Consider the following 24,686-nt stretch of genomic DNA (forward strand, 5'->3'; position numbering starts at 1 on the left):
GAATGTCCGTGTTGACATCTGAAACAATAGAGTATTGCATTGGTCTATCCTAGTTTAGGCGTTTTTGTTATTCAACAGGTTTTCAAATTAACAAACAACACAATACTTTTCTCATCCTAGCTTAGCATCAACATCACCGGCATCGCCCGAAAAAAAAGATCCTACTGTGCTCTATCCATATATTCATTCTGAATATTATGTAAAGTTACAGGAGTAAGCAATGAAGCATATCACGATGCAAAATACATTTTCATAATTCATATAATATTGATGCTTACGAAAATCTCTACCTTCTACTGTGATAGATAGACTTTCAGAAGAAATTTCAATTGGATAATGGATAAGAGTTTGCTTTGCAAACCCAGGATCCATGGCAGATGAAAATATCTCTGCAATTGGTGACAAGACTAGAGCTGAAGAAGCAAGAGTATTAACTGGAATGATGGCAAACTGATGGTCGATCTCAATATGCTCCATCCATTAATGGAAACTGGAACGGCATATTGCTTGCAGTCTGACTAGAATTTTCCTTACTAAAATAGAAATAGGGAAGCAGTAGTTCTTATCAATTATGAAAGAATTTTATAGAGCTTTATGAGCCTAGCTGTTATGAGTCATAGAATATACTTGGCCATGGTGCCAACCCCCCCTCTTTATTCCTTTAGGAGATTAGAGTCTTCAAAGTGGATGAGAATCTATTGGTGGGATATTGGTCGATAAGATCACCAGCTTGATGAAACAGCAGGAAAGGCTCATCAAAGTAATAAAGAAAGTGGTCAAAAGAGTTTAGTCTCAAAGTTATCAGGTGATGCAAAGAAGGGCAACATAATGGATGAAGTGAGAAGCACTAGCATACTGTTGCATATTGTCAATATTATGCATCATGGGTGCATGACTGGTGGTCCTGTAGGCAAGAGCGTGAGACTATATAGTAGCTTACAATAATAATTGTATCCTATTAAGGCTTACCATGGGTAGGACAAGGCTTTTATGGAGCTCCGAGTGGTAGGGATGTGATCTCAATTTAGTGTTCTTGGATATTTGTACTTGCTATACAAATTTGGCATGCAAAAGCACCAGTATTCCTACCATACGTGCAACCAGAACTTTATAAATTCTTCAATAAATATTTTAATCAAAACATGTGAATACATGTATAAACAAAGAAATTTTGCCGAAATATATGCAGGTATTTTACATGTCGATTGATAAGTTTAGAGTGTCAATCGATCCCCATTGTTGTCTATTAATAAATCTATTGCAGTCTTTTATGTCTGTCAGTCTTCACTTTTGTTGTATTCACTTGGAAGCTGATAACCTGGCGAGCTGCTTGGCCAAGAATGGTGGTTGAAAGATCAGTGCTAACTGTAGCTTGTTTTGTCCGTTCTAGGCTGTCTGTTCAGTTTTGTTGTTTGAACCTTTCGAGGACCCAAAATAAAATAAAACAAAATCTTTCTCACTTATTATTCTGTCTTGAACTTGTAACAACATCGAACTACTTCACAAATCATTACATAAGATCATATTCGACAGAGCTGTACTGAAGGCATGGTATATGTGGCAGGTTAAAGCTGCTTTGATAACTTCTGCTGCTGAAGGTATGCTTTCCTCAATATATTGCCAGAGACGAAGAATACTTGAGGTCAGTAGATGATAATTTTTATTGATTATTAGTTATAGATATAAGAATAATGACAAGTTATGAAATGGGTTTCTGGGAAATCAGTGCATGGAAGAGAAAGATAAAGATAAAGATGGTGCAAATTTAGGACTCTTTCTCCAAGCATTGGATGAGCAACGAAAAATAGTTGGTTTATTGTCTCCTCTTCAAGCTGTCCACATCTCAAGCGATCCTCCTATATTTTTGGGCAGATGTGCATTCATTTTTTCAATATCACAGGTTCTTTCCCCTTTATATTCTATCGAAGTTATCATTTGTTGATCTTGATTTTTTTATGGGAAAAATGGCAATAGCCTTTTTCCTAAATTGAATCTTATTTTCTTGAACCGAGTCTCTTTTTGTTCAAGTGGGAATGTGAGAAGTTAGTACCCTTATTATTAGGTAGGCAAGTCTTTTTATTTGAACATTTATTTGGATGAAATATAAAAATGTGTAGATAGTTAATCTTGTCGGGTACATGCAAGCATACATACATACATACATACATTCATACATACATACAATGTGCATGCATGCTTGTATGTCGTAAGGACCTTGTTACTTCTATAACCCAATTTGTGATCCCTAGAATTCTCAATACCCAACTCAGCTCCTGATCTTTAATTTTTTATTTTCTTTTCTCACCCCCTGCCATCATAAGAAGTGGTAAAGGTTTGTTGGACCTCCTGTACCTTATTTGAATTGATGGCTCTACCATCCCACCTCTCTTTAAAAATATTTATTATTTATGAGTTACTTGTTTAACCAGTATTCATGAGTGGGCACCTCCCATGTAAACTTCAAAGACAAGAACTTCCAGTTCTGTGCAAGGAGCTGGTAACGTAACAAAACCATGAAAACTTGCTATGCCAAACAACTTATATTTACAATCACAAAATAGGGTGATCATAAAATCTACTTAAATATAAGGTCATCTAAAATTGTTCAGATGATTATGCATATCACCACTTTTGATGTGCATAAGAAACTTATCTAAATTTTTATTACATGTATGGTGATTAGGCTTTTATTCACCAAATTGTTTTGTGTTAATGCATGCTGCATCTACAGAAGATTACTTGTACTATTACTATTATTGATCACTCTGATCTTGTCACGTAAGATGGTTCATGCTCATAAGAAAATTTTACTGTAATCATGGTGATGACCTATCACTCAAGTTGATGTGTTCCTAATCATGGTAAATTGCAGAGTTATAGTATCCAAATGAGTTATATTTGATGGGCCTTATTCCGCTTGGAAGTTTTTGTGGCAGTTTCTCTGGGACTAAGATTTGAGTTTATTTTATCAATATGGTTTTGTAACATGAAGCATATCTGTCTCATCCTGACTTTTGAGGTGAATCTGAAACAATTCGCATTGTCGCATGCCTAGCAAGCCAATCACTATGGATTTGTGTGCTCTGGTTGTTGTTCAAACTTTTGTTTGATGTACTTGTTCAGTAGACTGACCAAACTTTATTTTTAAAGTTACACCATTAGCATGACAGAACCCTTCCACTTTCTGTAGGAGTACACACCAGTGCTCCCAATTGATTAATTTCAGTGTTTTTAACGTGCAGTTGTCACGCTATGTGCTTGATTCTCATTTGGGCACTTTGACCAGTCGATTAAAGAAGTCCATAATTGATTTTTCTCCTGTGGTAAGTTGTTCGTTTCGTGGAATAGATATAATTCTTTCGTTTCTACTGACAATCTACATTGCTTTCTCCCTGATATTGATGGAAAGCATCTTCCAAATATCCATGCACATCATCTTGAAATCTATGGCTAAATTCTATTCTACTCATCAAAAATTGATCACAATGCATGTGTAAATTACACCAGATTTCTCACAAATCCATCATATACAGGTCTAGCATGAAATACTGACTTAGTTGCACATTATTTCTAAAACATCACTCTCAAGCTTAGAAATAATTATCATCCAATTTTTTTTATGCAGGTTATCTGGCATTCTAATATCATTATTTTTGCTAGTTATCATGGCATGTAGAAGTTAATGCTGTTTTTTTAGGTCATTGGGATCGGAACCTTCCTCAGGCAATTTCATCCTTCTCATATGAACCAGTATGTTCAGGTAGTAATCAAACTGCCAAGTTGTTCTGCTATCCCTATAAATCTTATGGAACAAAAAGTTTATATATTGATCTATCACATGCAGTACATGGGTCAGTATATACGCACAATAGCAGAAACAGCATTTGGGACAGTCTCTGGACCTCACAAAGGATCCCCTGATCCAGCAGAGGTTATAACCTTCGCACCTGATAGTTTTTTCAGTTACCATGTGAGTTTTATTCATGGCATGCCTACCAGAATCTGTCCATGCTCGTGATAAGCTTGCTACATTCCCTGGGGTTCCCTTGATGCTGGTATTTGATGATAACGGCCTCTTTCATGCAACTTTGTTCTGTGTGATATAAATTTTATGTTAAGACTTGAAAAAGTTTACTTTTAAATTGTATTTACGGTGTGAATTTCTGTATATGTTCCTTTTGCTTTATTTTTAAGAATTTGGTCATTAGTTACATTCTCATTTCTCAACCTTGAGAAAACTGTGATGTTCCTGTTGAATTGCGATTTTTGCCATTTTGTTATCCCATCGATTTCATGCCCACAGATGTACATATGGTTTCACTAATTTGCTGTTGACTGTATGTTTGCAGGTGCTGAAGTCAGCGTTCTGGCTAATGTGTTTCTGCAAATATATGGATGTTTCAGAGGATTTAGCCAACTCGTGCCTACCACCTTCTCTTATCGCTATTCTCCAAACTTGAAAAGCCCCAAGGTTGTTATTAATTTGAACTTCAAAAGCATGACAGGTCTCTGCTTGATCAATCTACAAGTGTCTTAAGGGTTGAACCGGAAAAGCTGTATCATGCAAAAATTCAACAGCACTTTCATTTGCATTGTAAATTATGATGTGATTTTTCCGACAATGGTCTTTTGACCAAGTCAAAGTTGCAGCAGTTCTCCTGAGTAGATTCGAGGTACAACAGATCCTGGTCTACCTCATGCTGCCTGAATGATCCATCCTGCCAAATAGGGCCTTTTGTTTTAAGATTTAAGGCAGATCTGTGAATATAAGCTGTATGTTATTTCACTCTTCATCTGAGTCCTTATGTCTTATAATTTGGTTTGGAAATGAATGGTTGGATCTATATTTGTATAAACAACCTCATATGGAGCGGATCTGCCAAAAATTTTGCTGATATTAAAATTAATCTGGTAATTTCCATGCTATTTGCTGCATATATCTTGTGGATACTGGTTTGCTTGTGACAAAAAAAAAAACGTGTATAGTGGTATGCACTGTTCGTGAATTGACTTGCTTTAATCTTCTCTGTCCGAGCAAAAAAAAAAAAAAAGCTTCTCTGGTATGCCTGTAATTTTTCTGTATCAGTACTGCTTTGGACCACCTATTGGAACCTGGAATTTGCCTGTAACCTGATTTGCTAAATCAGAACGGGATTTGCAGTTGTTTCAGACTGATTCTATTCAAATATAAATTGGTATAATAATATGAAAAAGGGGGTGTATTAGGAATTTAAAATAAAGGTTCATTCAAATCCAACTTTTAGATGCAGTTGGTTTCATCATGTAGCTCCCGATCGCTAACGAGACAAATATTATTTTTACATCTAGTTTTTATAAGTTAAGATATAATTGAATATATATTTATATATTATGGAAATGACTCTTTTGCTCTTTTGGTATCATTTTTATTTTTTTACAAAACAAAATAGAAATTTTGTTTTCATTTTATTTTTAAATTTTAAAAATATAAATGCTATAGTTGATTATATTTAAATATTAATATCATAATGATAATCGAGACGGTGACAGTGGTGGTAACAATAGTGAGGATGGTAGCAATAGTGTCCATAGCGGTAAAAGATGAGTTTTTTATTTTTTAAAATAGCAAAAAGTAAAAAAAAAATATTTTTATTTTTTAGAGATAATAAAAGTCTTGATTGCTATGTTAGCTTACTGAACTAAACACTGATCTAGTAGGTGATTAGTAGCAATATTTTAAAAATTGAAAAGAAAAAACTTAAGAGTCTAGTTCAATGTCTTATTATTCATGCATCACCTAGCGGTTTGTGATTGGATCGGGTGGGTGCTTACGATGTCTAACCATATTTTTTGGTTGACGCATCAACCGAAGGGTAAATTGAACTAGTGTAAAAGCACTTGTGAAAAACTAATTACCAAAATTATGACTTTAAAGACCAGATGGATGGCACTCATGTACACTTGGAAGAGATCCGGATTTGAAATATATTTCTGGGGCTTCCAACATATTTATCATAGAAAAATTTTAAAAATGGAGGTGGGCTTGCACTTTCGAGTTTGGTAAGATGATGCATTTTCTTTGAGATGAGGTGAGTGTTCCGGAAGGCAAATAGTCCGCAGATTTGATGGCCTTTCTTTATAGCTAATCACTATTGAGAGTAAAAGCCAAAAAAAAATTTAGAAATATATTCACATCAAAATGGCGTGAAACACTTGTCTTTCAAAAAAAAAAAATTCTAAAATTTATTTTGATGAATAAATGCTGTCTCAGCAAGGGCAAACAATGAATTAGATGGCGTTGATCTTTGTTTATGTCATCTCGAAAGTACCAGCTTTCTAAGCTAGTAGAACTTTTTGTAGTTCTAAAAATGATCTGACATCGAATCTCGTCAGATTTTTGGATGGTTACAGATATCTGTAGAAGGCTACCATCCCCCCTCTCGCAGCCTGACCGACTGAAAACAGACCGGAAGAGGCAGCCGCGGAGAGGCGGCGTTGGCGAAGGCCACCGGAGATATAATAGTATCTTTAATGCGGTCTCTCTCTATCTCTCCCCCCCTCTCCCTCCCTCCCTCTTCTTCTTAATTTCTCTGTATTATAAAATCTACCGTGTTGAGGAATTTTTCCTCTTTCTTCGCGAATTTTTTATGTTAGACAAGCTGTTTGGTTCCAATTTCTTGCAGAAAGTTGCGCCACTGATACAAATCTTCTACCATGGATGGTACTGAAGACGGTTACGGATTTCATTGTTCTTTCTAATGTCTTTTATTGAAAAAAGCTTACTTTTTGATGCTTTGTGAACCCTGGCAATCTTATTTAGAATGTTTCTTAGCAATCTTCTGTTTCAAGGTCCTGTTGTTTAATTTTGTTTCGAATTAGAGGGAAGTATCATTAAAGTTTGAATTTTTACTATTGGATGCGTTGTGACTATGTGGTATTTACTTCTGAATTGGCAGGTACTGGCCTGGACCGGATTTTGAAGAGGATGCCAAGGACCCATTTCATGATATCTCTTTGACGGACTCGACGGAGAGCTCTTGTTCATCCAGTGTCCCATGAACCAATTAATATCTCTTTGACAGACTCAACGGAGAGCTCTGGCTCTTAGTATCTTGTATATTTTCTGTGTGGACTTATCTGCAGGTTCTACAAGTTCTAACATTTTGGAATTTGTGTACTCTGTTTGCTAGTGTTTGTGGCTTAGATGCAGGATCACCAACATATGATGCATGCATTAAGTGCACTAAGAAACTGGTCTTGTGTTGATGATTCTGTTTACCATGGCAGGGAAGTCGTATGATGTCGTTGGCTTTGATGTTCAAGAGCATTATGTGCTTCAGTGTGCTAATTGCATATAATCAAGTGTCATCAAATTAACATATTCCTTAATCTTTTAAATGTGCTTCAGTGGGGAATATTTCACGCAGAGTTTGTTTAGTTCGATATCCAGAGCCCAGTGAATTTGAGAAACATGTTTTCAGTCATCTCAACTTGAGCAGTCGAAGATCTGAGGGTAATGCCTTCCATGCTAGTTTCTTTCTTTGTTGCGTATTTTAACTCCGATAAACTTATATTGTTGAATGTCCTAAACTGCTAGTCATTCAGACACCACCTTTCCTCGTGCATGATGGCACATGGTTGTTGGAAAAGGAACCTCTGTTACAGTGTGTGCACAACTTCTTAGCATCATACAGCCTTCAGTTGGCTGAACATGATTGACTCTTGTTTCAAGGTGTCTGTGGTCGAAAAGTTCATGCCACAACATTTTTGTAATATAGTTGTTATTATTATGTCTCGGGTTCCATGCGAAAGAGTAGGTCCTGTTCCAGGGAGTTTGGAAGCATGTCTCATGATACCTTTAACTTCAGCACGTAGCCTTGGAGAAGGAAGTGTGGAATTCTCACAGCATTCCAAGAAGAAGAGATGTGAGGACAGTGCACTGAACTCTGATACATCTATGAGGTCCATAGAATGATCTTCTCATGCTTCTGGTCCAGAAAGCCAGATCACCAGTACTTCATTAGGATCCAAGCAATCAAAGAAGAAAAAGAAGGAGAAGAAGATCATAGTCAGGAGTAGATACTTGTTGCACACTAAGTCTAGGAAAGTTTGGAGATGTTTCAAGCGCGACTCTTAAGAGCTTACAAGCCAGAATTTCTCAGCCATTCAGATATTGTACCTGGCCTTTTGTTGCGTACAGGTTTTGTTTTATTTTTGTCATTAGTGAGATAATTCACTACTAAAGCACACCTGGAATGATCAAATGCCAGTTGATTTCTTTTATCAAAGCTAGAACAGGAATTTGGAGCTCTCAAGAGCATTAATAATGTTTATCAAATGTTCATGATATTGCTTAAGATGACAAATATCAGCGGCATTGACTGTTTTTTCTTATGGTTAGTTGCTTTTGGAGTGAAGTTCATATCAGTAACCTTGATCTGCACAAGTTTTAATGACAAGCTCTTCAATGCCAATGAGGAAAGAAGTTTCACTTGTAGTGGGTGAATATGCATGCCCTCTGTAATTATTCTATAATATGTAGTTTCATGAATGAAAAATCATTATATATGTGCACAATGCAGTCCCTTTCCTTTAACATTGCATCCCTAAGACTGCAGATACTGGATCGAACCTGAGATGCAAAACTGGCAGTATATGCTTCCTTCAGGTACTCGAGAATTATTATTCCCCAATCCTCGATCTATTTCTTGTTCTAGGAACGATGAATTCACCATCTGTCACAGAAAATTGAATGACCTTCAGAAGGTTTTTGAGGGAAGTAGGTGATTTCCATCCTGAGAACCTGAGAAGAGTTGCATAGAACTATTAGATCGCTATATGTGCATTTCTATTTCATTCAAGTTCATTATACAGCTTTACTTGCCTCATATGGCATTGATTCGGAATATTTGATGTGCAAATATTTGCAAATGAACTCATTAACCTCTCATAGTTCTCAGCTGACAGGCATATATTTTGTCATTCAGATCATATGATAGTTGAATTTTATTTCTTGGTTTTATCTTCTTGATCACTGAAATTTGCATTTGTTGCTTGTTTAACAGAAACCTCACAACTTGAAATTGGAAACATAAGTACATTAACTTATTCTGTTGTTACAGATGACAGTACATTATGAATACTAATATTGACTCGACCACTTTCAGAATGAAGAAAAGAGGAGCCTCATGATGCTCCTTGCTCACACTAGTAGGCATTGTTGAGGTAGAAATACAAGCCAGCTAGCCCTGCAACTCCAAGCACTATGGCAACAGGTAACGCTTTCCTGAAAGCACAAGAGTATCAAGAATGATATATATAAGCGAGATATGCTTTCAAACACTCAGGATCCACCCAAAATTTCTTATAGTTAGGCAATTACCCAATGGCTTCATCTCTCTTCATCTGAGCCTTCCTGGCTTTACGGGCATCTGTGTCATTTGCATCCTTGGCAACTGAAGGTTCATATGGCCTGAATCTCCGTTTGGGAGCCCCGCAGACTATAAGAAATTAATTAGAAGTCAGGAAATGCATTCTCTCTCCAATTCTAGCCAATTCAATCATGGAAAGAAATATGTAAGATTTCAACCGCTGTGGATAAAAGATCAGTTTCTTTTGGTGGATTAGTGCTGATTTTTTTATCTTAAACTGGTGTTCGAGGAAAAGTTTGGTCAAACTATGTAGAAATGTATAAAGATCATGTTGCTTGCAGTTTACTTTGCTGGATGTATAGAACACCTTATGAAGCAATGAGATGGTACTTTAAAATGCCATGGGTTGAAAAGAAGAAGACAGCAGGATGCTTAGAGAAGAGATCTGAAACCATGCAACAAGACTGATTACATGGGAAAGGAATGGAGTGTTAAGATCAATCAAGGTGAAGCCAAATATATCAGGGACAATGCATGAAGTAATTATGTATTAAAGATTGTATTATTTTAGGAGATACTAGCATCCTTAGCTTGACTAGATAAAATGATTGAGGACAGTCAGAGTTTAATGATTTAATCACATACAAGACAACAAAAAAGAAAAAAAAGAAAAAAGAAGGAAACTGGACATGGAGAAGAAAAGGATACAACTCACCAGGGCAGAAATACTTATCTGGAAGCTTCTCAAAGGGTGTTCTATCATTGTATATGTAACTGCACATAATTTAGAAACAAATCACAGTTAAAAGACATCTGAATGCATTAGTACTCAATGCAGTATCAGTAAAAGAAAGCTGAGGAGAATGGAGAATTAGGTTGGTGGGGAGAAGGGATTATGACCCGCAGTCGCGGCAGATATAGGCCTGCTTCGAGGCGACGCGCATGGAGAACCTCGGGGCGGCGGCAGGAGCTTGTTGCAGGGGTGACAGCAGGAGCTGGACTGAGGGAGAGAAGAAGGCTGATCGAAGGGCGCATCGATCGGAGGGTCCTCGCAGGCCAGTTTGGCTTGGTGGTGGAGATAGTAGGGATGGAATGATCCTTGTGGTGGTGCACCTGAGCCCTGCTGGTGCTTGAAGGGCCATTGCTCTCTTCTGTTTTCCTCCTCCCTCTCAGGCTCTCATGAAGGGATAAGAGATGAGAGTAGAAGAAGTGGGGATAGTTGTCATTTGCCAATGAACTTTTTGTTTGTATGAAGTGCATATAAGTAGGAGAGAGATGTGGAAGCGTGGCTTCCATGCTCCCTTTCACTCTTTATCTTTGTTTATTTTTTTGCACTTAGGCCCTTAAATATCTTTACGTTTATGTCTAGCCCCTCTTCAATATCATTACATTCTCAGAAACGGCAAACTTGAGGCCATTAAGGTTTGAACATAATCCTTACTTATAAGGCCTTTTGTCTAAGGGCTATGATTGGGGGGAGTTGGGAATATAAGCAAATATTATAGTATCAGATAGAACCTTTTGGAAAAATGAAACTAAAAGAAATTGAGGGCTATATTTTTGAATTTGATATCATTTTTAGATGTTTCTTAGCTTTCAATAATTTTGCTACTAAATAAAATTATATAATATATTACGACTCCATTTGAATTTGTTTAAGAATATAATAAGCAATCTAGATAAAAAAAATTTCTTGATGACTAGGAGGAAAACCTTAGTTTGTCGTACAAGCATCCATTCCATATGAATTAGCAAATAAGAAGAAAAGAAGGAAGATAATCCTAGCATAATATTATTCTATTTCAAAGATACTACAAAATCGTATCATCGCTTCCAAAGATTTTTCCTTTTTGTATGCAGTTCAAAATTTGAACTTTTGTCATGCTTTATTAATGTCTTCCTACTATTTTTATTCTCCATTGTAACTTTGGGGATCAAATTGTGAATCCAGAAATCATTGAAGTTTTTTTTGTTTGTTTTCTTTAAGCAAAAACTTAGCTTTTCTAAGGCTTATAAATTTAAAATTCGTTAATTTAAAGTCTAAAAGGGCTGGAGCAAGATCATTATTTTTGTCAAAGGAACAATTGTTTTTATACCTTAGACCCTCAAGCCAATATCATAATTAAGGTGCAAAGTTCTTGTTTTAGAGACTTATTACCCCTACCTCCTAAACTTTATGGATACCGAATTAATACCACCCCACTTCAAGGACAAAACTACTTCCACGTGTCGCTCTATCATCCTCATCTTGGCAAGAACAAGGGCTTTTCCGAAATAAACATTTTATCCGAGGGCCTTATGATAACTTCTCCAAAAAAACCCGGGGAAAGAAATCTTCTTCTCTTATCTTCTACGTTCCAGTTAGTAATGGCAGCGGCAAAGCCTCTCCTCCCTTCGCCACCTCTCACCGCCTTCTCCTCCCGGCCCGAACCGGGTCGAGCCGGTCCACGGCTCCGGCCGACGGGGAGACCCAGGGTCTCGCCGGCGGTTCGCCTCTCTCTCCTCCACGACCCCCTGTTCCTGCTCGAGGTGGCGCCGACCGCGACGACGGCGGCGGCGGAGGTGGGGTACTCGCCGGCGAGCTACTATACCTCGCTGGGGCTGTTCGTGATCTCGGTTCCCGGTCTCTGGTCCCTCATCAAGCGCTCCGTCAAGTCCAAGGTCCCCATTCTCCTCTGTCCCCTTACTCTTCTATATATACTGAAAAATTCTTCCTTTTTCTCTGAATTGATGGCTTTTCAATCTAAAGTTGAGATTTTTAATTCCTTTTTCTTTGATAATTGTAGAGTTAGTGATCATTATTTTTCTTTTGGAATTCTTCTTTCTTTCTTTCTTTTTCATCTAAAGTCGGGATTTCTATCCTTTTCTCATTGTTCGGTTTTGGATTTAAAGTTGATGTTTTTATTTCTTTTTCTTTGGTAATTGTTTGATTTCTGATCAAAAGTTGCCATTTTGGTCGGCTGGAATTGATGGCAGATAGTACAGAAGACGTTTGTGAAGGCGGCGGCGGCGCCGCCAAGTCAGGTGGCGGGAGAGATTCTCTCCTTCTTCACCCGCAACAACTTCTCCGTCTCCGACCGTGGGGAGACCATCACGTAAGAACTCTATATCTCTCTGTGTATAAAATTTTGAGCCATTCAGTACTCATAAAGAATTATAACCAAAAGCTCAAAATTAATGAGATCACCCAAAGCAGCAAAAATAGTGGCCTAAAGTATCGGTCTCATCTTTATTTTGTAGCTCTTCTTATTCTTTAATGTGGTTTCTCGGATCAAAACTCATTCCTTGGCAGAGACTCTGGTTAACATTATTTGTGTTTTTTTTTTTTTTGTATTTCTTTTGCTATCGATAGTGAAGAAGAAGAACGGGATTAATTAACAGTTGGAGATAAGTTTGGTGAAGAAACAATTTTTATTTATTTAATTGATATGGAAAAAACATCAAGTTAAAAAGAGTTGGTTAGGTTTAATCCTACCCTTACCCTGAGTTTTTGTCAACCTTGCAGTTGTCCTGAATCTCCCACAATTTGAGCTCAAAAAAATTTAAAAATTAAAGTAAATCTTGAACTCAAGGGATTGTCAATGGCTGCTTATATGTGACTGAATCATGCATGATAGCTGCATCTGCCCAAATTCAGGTGTTGAATACTTTTTTTTAAGAAAAAAAAATCGTTTGAGGCATTAACAGTTTGAGATTCAGCTGTCAGATGAAGCAGTATCTTGATTGAGGGAATGTTTGCTTGTGTTCTAAATAGGTTTGAAGGAATGATGGTCCCTAGCAGAGGCCAAGCAGCGTTGCTCACCTTCTGCACATGCATAAGCCTTGCCAGCGTCGCCCTCGTCCTCTCCATTTCTGTCCCTGAAGGAGGCAACAACTGGTTTTGGCTGATGGTTTTAAGCCCATTAGCGTAAGTTTACCGAGAAATTGATCATAAAGATAATAATTCGAACTTCAGAAATGAAAATGGGAGTAATGCTGTTTTGTTTGTGATGGATTAGGGGAGCATATTACTGGAAACGGGCGTCGAGGAAGGAAGAGATTAAGGTCAAGATGATGGTAGATGATGATGGAAACATCTCGGAGATCGTTGTTCGTGGTGATGACGAGCAAGTAGAGCAAATGAGGAAGGAGCTTCAGCTAAGTGAGAAAGGAATGATATATGTAAAGGGAATTTTTGAAAGATAATATGGAGACTTGCATGAAATGAAAGGCAATTAGAGATCACACTACCATACCAATTTTGTAGCATGACTATTTAAGTGAAGAACTGGAGTTTTATGATATTCAGATGTGAATTTTGGTGGCAATCATCAATAAAATCTTTTTACATCATCTTAAAACACATGCTTTTTTCATTTATTTTTTCCAATGCCTACTCCACTGTATTCTGAAGCTATTAGATATGCAAAAATCCAGCAAAAAGTGTGACTTGCAAACTAGCAGCATGGGAATAAAACTAGATATAAAAGTTGTCTAAAGTAACATTCTTTCATGCAAAAATAATGATAAGCATGACAAGCAACTATTCTGGAACAGTGTTACTTTAGAACAGTTGTCACATTCTTCTTGAAAGTAATGCAGCCTGCACGTCACATCAAATGCAAAATCAATGGTATTACACTATGCTCTGAGTCCTCTGGTGTCTTGATGGCAAAATCCCAAGCGCCTAGGGAAGATTGTGCCTTTCTTGTAATGTGGAATATCTGTGCAGCTCTCGATTGTCCCATACACAAAGTATATCAGATGCGTCCCTGCAATTGCATAGATTTCACATCTTAGACCCGTGAAAAGAGGCTGTTCTAAGAAATAACATTAAAAGAGTTAATGCACAACAAACCTGGAGGGAGACTAGTTTGGAATAATTTTAAGAAGCTCTATATCAAACAAGAGAGTTTTGTCTATCAAGCCCTGATTCCTCAGAACAAAATCAAGAGCTCTCTGGCCCTGTGAAAGAAACAAAGTAATCAGCAGGTCCATCTGTTCAGAAATAGCACCAACCATTCAGAAGCTAGAGTACCGAAAAAGTTGTTGGTCTTGGGCCAAGCTTGTTGAAGTCATTATCTGGATATCCCAACTCTGGAGGTACTATTATCCTGAATTTCTGTGGAGTAATCTGTTAGTCTCCAGGAGAGGAAAATAAGCATGAATATCGTATCAGGTCAAACATATATCCACCTGACACTATCTATCTAGGATTAATTGCATATAAAGTTCTACATGATAATGCATAGACCGCATAAAATTGAATCTTACAGTTGCCCAAAAAGAGGTCAGCCTTCAACCGGAACTGCTTTTACCACTTGAAGTTATGTAACGAGAACCACATACCTTGGCCATGAAAGTCCTATGCTAATGAAGTTGTAAATCTTATTGTAGCACCTAACACATTTGTTTCTCTACATCTATGATGTGCTAATGACATCATATCGATGATATGCAGGTTCAATAGATGACTGGAGGCAGCTAGCCATACACATTGCAGAGCATAACATGATTCATGTAATCCTCATATTTTTTTTTCCAAACAGTAGTGTGTGATTCAACAATTCTCATGTCTTCTAAAATTACTATAAATTCACTTTTTAAATTAAAGGAAAAGGGGGGACTCGGGTTAGCAATATGCAAGGAACGTGGACTTGCATAGAACAGACACATTGCTGATGCACTTATGCATGACTGAAAGGCAGATGCACATCTGTACATAATAATCTTTGAACAGGAAAGAGAACAACTAATTTTTGAATACTGGGAATTTCATAGAGTTGTAAATATGAAGCAGTTAATATTGGGAGGACTGCTACTTCACCTCCTAATACCTCCTGGTGCCATGCCTACAACAGCTTCCTCAAAAGCTGGTATGACCTGAATGCGAGAAAAATGATGCCACATCAAAAAAAAAGTTGTGAACCTACATTTTCAATAGCAGAAAATATTCCACTTGAGAAAGAATATCACATTACCAATATAGTACTTTAATGAATCAGAATGTAATAATTTTAAATGAACTAAATTTATCCATCTCTAAAACCAGCATCTGATTGTGTATGATGGAATACTTCACTTACAGCTACTACTTTGGTAAGACTTACTGCAACTACCCTATTATTATGATGGTTTAGTTTCATGACATCACCAAAAGGAAAAGAAAGAGTACATATACATATGTGCTTTCTTAAAATATTATGTCATAAGTAAAAAATTTCCCAACAAATGGGATCAAAATCATTAGAATCCTCACTACACTATTATTCCACACACTAGGCCTTCCAAATTATGTTATGAGCACAACATCACAACGAACAACTAATTGAGGATCCTTAATGAAATAGGCAAAATGCCATAGTCCAATGGCGCCATAAGCTTTCCTCCCTTCCCTTTAAAATTTATCAATCAATCATATATAAAACTGAAGAGTTAAAATGAGCACGTATAGACCATGATAACCAACCCAAACTGGTTGGTTTTTCCAGCACTGATCTCAATAAGAACATTTCATCAGGAAAGTCAACTTCATGTAGGGGTGTTTCTGTCTATAGCAGATGACTAAATATGAATCTTGATTAGAAAATTACGAGTGCAGTGGCATGACACAAAACAGAATTCGACACCCAAACAAGCAACAGAATTTCAACAAATGGAGATGATTCAACTCGAATCAGATGAGGAAGCATTTGAACAACGGAATTTGATGCCCAACCAGATAAAGACAACTATTTTGTTCATCACCTCTAATTCCATAGATGCATAAATTACTTTTTGAGTGATCAACTAATCAATCACCTGTCCCAATCCAAGCTTAAATTTGAAAAAACCTTTATCGTCTCCCTGCAAGTTAGCAGAACAAAACGTAAGAGCTTTGAGTCATATGCAGACACGCAAAATTCAACATGTAATGCACTACTGAAAAATGTTAATCTTGAGTTTCATATAAATAGTTCTTGACAGATTAGAGAAACAAAAAAATAGAGAGGTGACCCTATTTCTTTGTGACCGACAGAAAAACAAAGAAAAGAAACAAAAAGTATAACCAAGTATAACCCATATTTCTTTCTTTTCAACCTGACCAACTCCAGCAGTCGAAATAACCTGATAATCCTAAAATGCCTACATTACAAAGCTCTTTCCCAAGTTTAGATCCCAATAACACCAGCAGCCAGATTAAATACATTTTCCACACCCATATTAGCCCTTATTGCATCGAGTAAACAATTGAATCTGAACATGGTTAATAAGGTCATTTTTCCCTCATTTCCTTTACCATAAGGAAATCATTTGTGCTCCCTCAGTATCAAGTGGCAAGCCTGCCAGTCTCATGAATATGAGCATATGATGCATGTGGTTATATACAGAGAGAATGAGAAATATAACCACCCCTAGCCTGAGATAGAAAGCAGCTTTCTGTTCCGACTTTACCGTCCACAATGAATCTATCCAACACAAGGATGCACCATATTACCTTGACATGTTGATACCTAAGACCCATATATCTAAATATATCCTCCCACCGTACATCCCATATACCAGACCCCTCCAAACCAAAAAATCATCAAAACCAGCCTTATCAATAAAGATGTATAACCCTTTAAACGCATAATAAACTTCCTATTCTTGAACTACATAACCTCCAGGCTGCCCAAAACCAAGGTGTCATCAAGATTGAACTACTTTAATAGAACACTGGTTCCTATTTAATAATTCCACATCACTTATAACAGAAGATCATCATTTACTGCAAGCACAACCTTCTTAAAATTCCTTCAGAAACCATTCAGAAAAAATCCTTGACAATGTCAAGTCTAAAAACCTTCATATCTCTGGAAGTGATGTGATAATGATTTACTACCCCCCTGACAAACACCTAAGAAACCTCAAACTTCATCGCCCAATTTTATCCCTGCTGAAGAACTTCTTCCTTCTACACTTGTCATTTATAAAACAAAGTATTGCTTCTACTTATATCTTTATCTACATTGCAGTTGTCACCAAATAATTTCCTCTCTTTTGAACTACCCCCAAACACCCTTTTCAACGGAAAGTCTTTCACAACCTCACATCGAAAAAAAGTATGATCAAGAGTTGATTCATGAAGATTGAATGAAAAGTACAGATCAATGATTTTCTTAATCTACCTCACAGAAGCATCATTATTCCTGATCCATGCCTAGCTAGTAGTGACTCTTTACTGCCTAATCATGTCAAATTTACATACAAGCTTTAGCAATGAAGAGTCGCTGGGCAGGGCTCTTTTTTTCACCGTCTTCTTGGAAACACTAACTTGATGTTAGAGGTTTGTAGTTTTGGGAAAGTGATAAGGAAAATTTATAGCTTTACACTTCTTGTTTGGAAGAATCAACAGGGTAACTCATGAAAATTATAAGAATCAATAACTGAGATAGAAGAATATAGTGTGCAATACCTCAAAGGAACCACCTTTCGTCTTGTTTCGAGCTTCAAAGATGCGACCATAGTATCCTATTGTATAACCATCCCAATCAACCTTAAATGCATTCACAATTTCAAATCTGCATCAGAGTTTCTCCAACTCAACTAAAATAAATCATCAAAGCTTATACACAGGAAGCAGATAACCCAAAAATTAGGTAGAAGGAGCTTAAGTGGATGAAAGATGTCCTAAAGTCGATTATTTTGCCAGTAGATAGGCCTAGAGGTTAGGACTGCATTTATTGACTTTTTCTAATCCTGAAGAAATCATTAACATGGACAAAATTTCTCGCTTAATTTTAGACTTCAATCCCCTAGGCAATCTCAAAGCTAATTTGATTGCAGAAAGTTTGTCCTCCATGTAAGAAAGTTTGTCTTTCGTGTGTGTGAAACAAAGTTATAAAGTAAATATACATATTAGAACTGAACTTCTTTCTCACCACTACCATGTCGCCCATCTTTGGTGTGGGACCGTCACCTACTCGCAAATCCTGCATAGATAATAAAAATCCTGATGAATGTATTTAATAGCAGTTACAGGCATGAGAGCTATCTGATAATGGATAACCTTGTATTGAAGGCCTGATTGTGTCTCTGTATAATCTGGATATCGCATTTTGGTTTTTCCATAGTCCTTTCCACGAAGTGCTGGCACTAAATCCACATTTCAATCACTAAAGTAAGCTCAACATTCAATACGTTAAAATTGGTTGTTAGAAAAAAATGATGATAGTATATGGCTCTGCACCACTCAATAGAATGATAAAGGTAAACCAGAAAATCAAAGCATGAAATAACAAATACTGATAAGCTCTATTACACCTAAAAGCAGTCAGCTCTCCAAATCAAGGTATCCATCTAAGTTTAGAATCATTCATGCTGCCTCTCGCCTGAACATTAATCCTTTGAATTGCTACAGAGTTCTTGTTCAAGGCATTGTGAGCAAAACTGGAGCTTGCTGTGAAACCTTGGATAGTCAGCAGGTATAAAACTTAATCTATTGGTTACATAATTTACGCTCATGCAGTCAAGGGGCAAACCCTCCAAGGTCCCTTGGATGTGGGAAAGAGACTAGTCGGGGAACAAATGCAAAATTTGGCAAAAGGAACAGCATTATCTCCAAGAGATAAATCATTATCCGTTGCGCCCATATGAAACACAGTCCTCTAACAGCAATTATGCATACAACTTCAGTATATCAAATACACACTGGCTATAAGTAGTAATTTTTTTTTAGAAGTACAGTTTAATCAATTTAGCCACATATAAGTTCATCTTTATGTCAAAGATAACACCACATCCATAAAGCTAAACTATAAAGTAAAAGGAATCAAAAAGAATTAAAAGGGAGAAATAAAACCATAGAGTACTTAAAGAAAATAACAAGGCTAGTAACTTACTAAAAGAACAAGAAACAGATCCATGAAAGACTTACTATCAGCAAATTCAGATGCTCCTGCCTTTCCATTATCCAGAGCATGTTGCAGAGTACCAATAGCAAACCCAATTGTGGAAAGCAGCAGTAATTTCCTTCTTGTCTCTCCTACACCCATCAAATACACTATGCATCAAGTACTCAAAGTATGCATCACCTTCGTTGCATAAAACATATGAATATAACTTGATTTCATGGATGCAAACAGGCTCTTATCAACACTCATGAACCCAATAATATTCTTACTACATATGATTTTTGTGGCTATGATTTATGTTAGAAGCAAGTGTTCATAATAATATTTACAAAAGTTGTCCAACAAACACAGTGCCATATCTATTGGGATTGAATGGCCAAGTCATTGAAAAGCCTAGATTCGATTGTTTTCAAAGAATGTTCCTATGCAAGGGCTTCTAGAGTGCAAGGTGATACTAGACAACTAGAAAGATCCAATATTCTAGAAGATATTGATTTCAAGATGAGAAAGAACAGTTTCAATTTTTTTCCCCTTTCATATGATTTCGAAACAAAAGGACAATTAGAACAATTAGTATAAGCAAGTTGTGTTTTCTTGATAAAAAAACAAGGTGTTGCATCTGGCACTTGACCATTTCCTTTCAAGCTGGAGCAATACCTAAATGATCATTGTCACTCCAATCAATTTAATGGAGCTATGTCATAAGAAGATAAAACTCTAATAACCCTCTTTAGTCGGTAACAAGGTTGGCGGAACCGTCCCGAACCGGACGGTTCCGTCTATTCCGAGCCGTACCGGTGGCTCACGGGTACGGTTCTGGCCATAAAAAATGAGACGCTCATCGGAGCCGGAGAAAGAGAAGGAAAGAGACGGTGAGCGGAGGAGGGAGGGAGAAGGAGAGGTGGTGGACGCCGGCGGTGGGCCGTGGGGGGCCAGCGGAGGCCGCGGAGGGGGGGCGGAGGCCGCGGCTGGTTCTCCTGTTTCGTTCGAAATAGGAGAACGGCTGCGGTGTCACCTGCCGCAGCCTTCGTCGGCCCTCCACCGGTGTCCGTCACCCTCCTCCGGCCCTCTCTCCCCCGCTCGCTCTCTCTTTCTCTTTTTCTCTCTCCCAAGGTGTCGTGCCCTCTCTCGGTACAGGCCCAGCATGGCTCGTACCAAGTTGTCCCGTCGGAAAACTGGTACAGTGCCCGGTACCGGTTCCTCCAACCTTGGTCGGTAGTTAAAAAATCACTACAATATAAATTATATATTTCATGAAAGAGATTAATACTGAGCAACCTGAACTTTTTATCAAATAAATGCAGCTAAAGGCTTTTTTCGTCAAACAATCATGATTGGGATGCCCCGAAGAGTCAAGGTCTCGAGTTAGGGGAGGTCAAACAAAAGAGTCGAAGATTGGTTCATCCAAATAAATAAATAAATATACAAAAGTTATAAGTATTTCGCCCAATTAATAAGCACTACAAAAGAAAATTTTCTTATCCATCAAGGCTAATTCTACTGAAAATATTTATACCTATGTCAAAAATTCTCATCCCTTTGTATTATATTAGATGCCAAAATATTACTTGCATTTGCTCCCTACTACTCCAATAACCAGCTAAGGTCTTCTACTACATAAAAGAAGTGATAGCCATAACTAGAGCTGTTGCATGAGTTCACATGTGAAAAAACTTAACGTCAATAGGGAAACTTAGACTTTGGCATGTGGGCAAACAAGATAGTCCTGTGTAAAAAGCAAAACACAAAACAGCTACCTCATGAAAGGGGTGTCATGCAATATAATAGTTTAGCAGTCAGAACTCAATCACAACTTCATTCCAGTTTACTGTAATTTATGCCCCTAATATGCATTACAATCTCATAGGCTAGTGAAAAATATGCGTGCAGATGTAAAGATGAGAATGATATAGTAGAAATTTATAATTTGCCAAAATATGGGTGTGCCCATGATCATTACAGTTTGAAAAAAGATATATAGACATGAAGCCTAGGGATGTTAGCAAGCTAGGCTTCGATCAAGCAAACCCTGGTGCTAATCACCAACTGACTAGAGTTATCCTAGGCTTGTCAAAGCCTAAACCATCAGTTGCTATCCTGCATACAATAACTCTGTAATTCTTTCCTGAATTTTGTGATCTTAGATATTATTATAACTAAAGCGTCTGATGCAGCATAATGATGACTCCAAGCCTGCAATAGCTCTGTGACATCCCTCCATTGAATTCTTTCCTAAATTTTGTAAGCTTAGATATTGCTATAATTAAAGTGTCTGATGCAGCATATTGATGACTCTAAGCCTAACCATATCGTTAAGTGTTCTTAAGTTCAGACATGAAATATTCTGGATCCACTGTCAGCAGTTCACTGGGACCAGGCTTGCACTTCACCAATACTAATCTGAGTTTAATTTTTAGATGGCTCTCGTAAGCAATGTTTCATGGTTCACCTCAAATTTTATTTATGTACATGATGATCGACATATGGAATAGTCTTCATAGGACAAAACTCAGAGAAATATAAGTTCCTTTTTTGCTCAGTGATGAATTCCACATAAGATACCAGTACATGCTTCTGCTAAAGAGAGGTCCTAGACATAAAAGTCACTGTGGATCCTCATTCAGTGTTATCATAGTAAATTGCTAACTTTCATCATACTACTGAGGTAAAATAAGAAGTAATTATTGTGAACATTTTAGACACGATCCAGTTTAGCTAAGATTTTAGAAACTTATGTCATTCACTGGTACAAGGACAATGTTGGATGGCCATAGTTTCTGGTGACATTCAGTGTAGCTCCTCTATAATCAGAACATATTTTTTGGAAAATACGGTGAAAATGCCACCTCCATGATGCATGGATGAGGAGAATGGTGTGACTACAGGACCCAAGTCCAGTCGGCCCACCACCATGACATGATTATCATAGTCATATTGTCCCTTCAGTCCATTTTTCCGCTGCCTTTTCCATTACAGCATTGACTGAGATTGCACAGAACAAGAAGAAACTCATTAATTACTTACAACCACACCGATACACTAACTAATCATGAAACTAATAGAATTAGATATATGCCGAGGTAAACTCTCTCCACCACAGTTCCAAAATAACATCCTCAACGCAACAAAACTTCATTAATAGGCATCAGAAACGCTAATCATGACCTCCATTACTTAAAATACGAAAAGGGAAAGGACTATCAAATGATCCAGGAACATCAAGAAAGCATTTTTATAGAACAGGAATCGATCAAGAGCTCACCGCCCAAGCTGAAGGCCTCTGACTCGAAGAGCCCATCTCGTTCCAGGGCAGATATCCTTGAAATCTGAGGCGCTCCCCTCTTAAAATCCCTACCCTAATGGTCGATAAAAACCACGCAAGAAACCGAAGAAGTTTCAAGCCCACAGCTTAAGGAAACCCTAGAAGACGCATCGAATTGTTAGCGAATCGAACCTCCGGAGGAAGAAGGCGAGGAGAACCTCTTGCGAAGTTTGTGAGGTTCGGAAAGAACCCTAGAGCCGAAATCGACGCCATTTGCGTTCTCAGGAGGAGGAGGAAAGGGAAGGCGGAGGGGGAGAGATAGAAGGCCGGAAGCACACGAAAAGACTATTATGCTCATGGGTCACTGGAAGTTAACAGGACGGAAGCAAAGAAAGCGAGAGGACTTTTTGGTCATTTGTAATGTTGGCAGTTGTCCAGGGATATCCGGAGAGAGAGGTTGTGTGGAATAGGATAAACCCGGGACAATACGAGACCATCAAATAGCAATCTGAGTAGGTTAGCGCTTACTGAATATCCCTAAATCACTAACTTCTTAGTAGGACAGATAAATAGATATGTAATCCAATCACCATGCCAAAACAGGATAAGCTAGCAGCATAAATAGCACGATCGCTTATTGTCTATTATCAGTCCTCGGCAGAAGAAAGGCTAGATTTAGATTTCAATATCGATGCATTATTAATTTTATATTTTAATCAAGTATGATGTTTGGATATTTGCTTTAGAATTTTCTTTTTTATTTGATTTCTATTGAATCGGACCAGTACTAATAATTGATGGTCCAACAATATTTCAAGCTCAACACGATGGCAAGGCGGATAGAGCTTGTAAGCATCTATCAATTCTAACCATAGATTGTCTAACTGTATGGTTGGAATAGTAGGAAAAGATTACGGGAGAACATGGAGGAATTGAGATAATTAGTTATCAAGTTTTATTAAAATAAGTAAAAAATTAATTTGACGCATGTTTAGTTACTCTATATATTTTCATATAATTAGTTATGTACAATTAATGCCAAGAATGCATCATTTCAGAATTTCATAGTAACGATAACTACCTTTTGCCTAGAATATGATATCTAAAAGTTATTATAGCAAGTTGGTCGGTGAGCTCATCTCATAGCTCGCATTCACATAAGCATTCGTTAGTTATTTGGAACAATAATTAGTAGTTGAATGACAAATCAACTTAGAAAAATAATGATATAGACATCATGATCATAAAGATTAGAACCAAAACTAATACTTCCTAAATTCCGATAAAAATATAGAAAATACATATTGAACCTTTCAAGTTTCCACATAAAACACTAGATGTCATTTCCAAAAAAAAAAATCAATTAACATCATGAAGTTAATTTATTGGAGCAGTGCTGTTAAATATATAATTCATGTTTGCTGCATGGTTTCTCCTAGAAATTTTGAATGAGTTGGATTTTTTTTTTCAGAAAAAAAGGACTATCCATCTCTTATCCATATCTTGACCTATTGAATTCCTTTTAAAATGTAAAAGCAAAAATAAAAATATTTATACTCTTTGTATTTTATATCTCACATCTTTCGGTATCTTTATTTTTTCTTAATTTAATTTTTAACATATATTACATCTATCTAGTTGCTAGTAGTTTTACAATAGGGCACGATTAGGTTAAAACTGTTCCAACGACCTTTGCGATATCATTTTCAAGTTCTTTGTTGAGGCTAATTTCTAACCTTCTGGCTATTTGCATTGATTTAGACCGTTTGGATTTCTTCTGTTTTGCATATGAATGAAATTTGGAGATGTTTATAGATTAGACCATTACCTTTCCAGTTGAGTGGCCAGGGAGATAGAGTTTACTAGCATTTTTATACTCCTAAAAATCAAATTATGCCTAATGTTATGAGATATAATTTGCAGCCTCCGGTGAAAAATAAATAATATGTATCACCTTATTTTAGTGCATTTCCCAATGCATGACTGTCAAAACAACAATAACTGGGAGGCTGGAATAAGCTAGAATCAATGAATTTATAAAACCATTAGCATGGAACTATCACATTAACAAAACAAAAGAGGGTGGGAAAAAAGGCATAGAACTATCACAAGAAAACTCCTATTACATGATATTCAAGTCTTAAGGTATAAAAGTCATGCTTAATCAATATAATAGATAGAAAGTTGCTTTCTTTTTTCCTTTCTTGCATAGGTCAAATA

The 24,686-nt window shown here is 37.1% G+C and overlaps 4 protein-coding genes across 28 annotated transcripts in view; 2 read left to right on the plus strand and 2 right to left on the minus strand.

Moving 5' to 3' along the window:
• The window catches only part of LOC103712390 (uncharacterized), a 54,192-nt gene extending 49,257 nt beyond the window's left edge, over positions 1-4,935 (plus strand). For 11 of the 18 annotated variants that reach the window (XM_008798903.6, XM_088719451.2, XM_088719450.2 and 8 more), the window contains 6 exons: positions 1,565-1,642; positions 1,727-1,900; positions 3,243-3,323; positions 3,698-3,760; positions 3,845-3,931; positions 4,350-4,935. In XM_008798903.6, coding sequence (XP_008797125.5) covers positions 1,565-1,642; positions 1,727-1,900; positions 3,243-3,323; positions 3,698-3,760; positions 3,845-3,931; positions 4,350-4,460 — 594 coding nt within the window. In that variant the 3' untranslated portion in view covers positions 4,461-4,935. Of the gene's footprint in view, positions 1-1,564; positions 1,643-1,726; positions 1,901-3,242; positions 3,324-3,625; positions 3,761-3,844; positions 4,056-4,349 lie in introns of those variants that run through there. The other 7 variants (XR_015976942.2, XR_015976941.2, XR_005514761.3 and 4 more) reach the window with 4 other exon arrangements.
• A 4,121-nt stretch (positions 4,936-9,056) lies between these two features.
• Positions 9,057-10,609, minus strand: LOC103712398 (uncharacterized). The gene is made up of 4 exons (XM_039133444.3): positions 10,251-10,609; positions 10,066-10,124; positions 9,362-9,479; positions 9,057-9,265 (listed from the first exon to the last, which is right to left on the minus strand). The coding sequence occupies exons 1-4, from the start codon at positions 10,490-10,492 to the stop codon at positions 9,187-9,189; spliced, it is 498 nt and encodes a 165-aa protein (XP_038989372.3). The 5' UTR covers positions 10,493-10,609; the 3' UTR covers positions 9,057-9,186.
• Positions 10,610-11,506: 897 nt separating this feature from the next.
• On the plus strand, positions 11,507-13,690 carry CCB1 (cofactor assembly of complex C). Its single transcript, XM_008798914.5, has 4 exons — positions 11,507-12,011; positions 12,327-12,445; positions 13,105-13,257; positions 13,349-13,690. Exons 1-4 carry the CDS (start codon positions 11,649-11,651, stop codon positions 13,533-13,535), a joined length of 822 nt encoding a protein of 273 aa, XP_008797136.3. The 5' UTR covers positions 11,507-11,648; the 3' UTR covers positions 13,536-13,690.
• Positions 13,691-13,779: 89 nt separating this feature from the next.
• Positions 13,780-22,899, minus strand: LOC103712401 (FKBP-like peptidyl-prolyl cis-trans isomerase family protein). 8 transcript variants are annotated; one of them, XR_015976945.2, is made up of 11 exons: positions 22,659-22,896; positions 22,467-22,560; positions 19,228-19,335; positions 18,361-18,446; positions 18,233-18,283; positions 17,767-17,847; positions 16,131-16,175; positions 15,157-15,212; positions 14,368-14,451; positions 14,188-14,294; positions 13,780-14,101 (listed from the first exon to the last, which is right to left on the minus strand). XR_015976945.2 is itself a non-coding variant. In XM_008798915.6 (11 exons), the coding sequence occupies exons 1-10, from the start codon at positions 22,737-22,739 to the stop codon at positions 14,199-14,201; spliced, it is 774 nt and encodes a 257-aa protein (XP_008797137.1). In that variant the 5' UTR covers positions 22,740-22,886; the 3' UTR covers positions 13,780-14,101; positions 14,188-14,198. The 8 variants fall into 8 exon arrangements, 5 of the variants coding, with proteins under 5 accessions (XP_008797137.1, XP_008797139.1, XP_088575589.1 ...); XM_008798915.6 differs by having other exon boundaries at positions 14,368-14,443; positions 22,659-22,886; XM_008798917.6 differs by lacking the exon at positions 17,767-17,847 and having other exon boundaries at positions 14,368-14,443; positions 22,659-22,888.
• Positions 22,900-24,686: the final 1,787 nt, after the last annotated feature.

This window comes from Phoenix dactylifera, chromosome 4 (genome assembly GCF_051530095.1).
Source record: "Phoenix dactylifera cultivar Ajwa chromosome 4, Ajwa_hap1_PhDact_Kaust_v1.1, whole genome shotgun sequence".
NCBI lineage: Eukaryota > Viridiplantae > Streptophyta > Magnoliopsida > Arecales > Arecaceae > Phoenix > Phoenix dactylifera.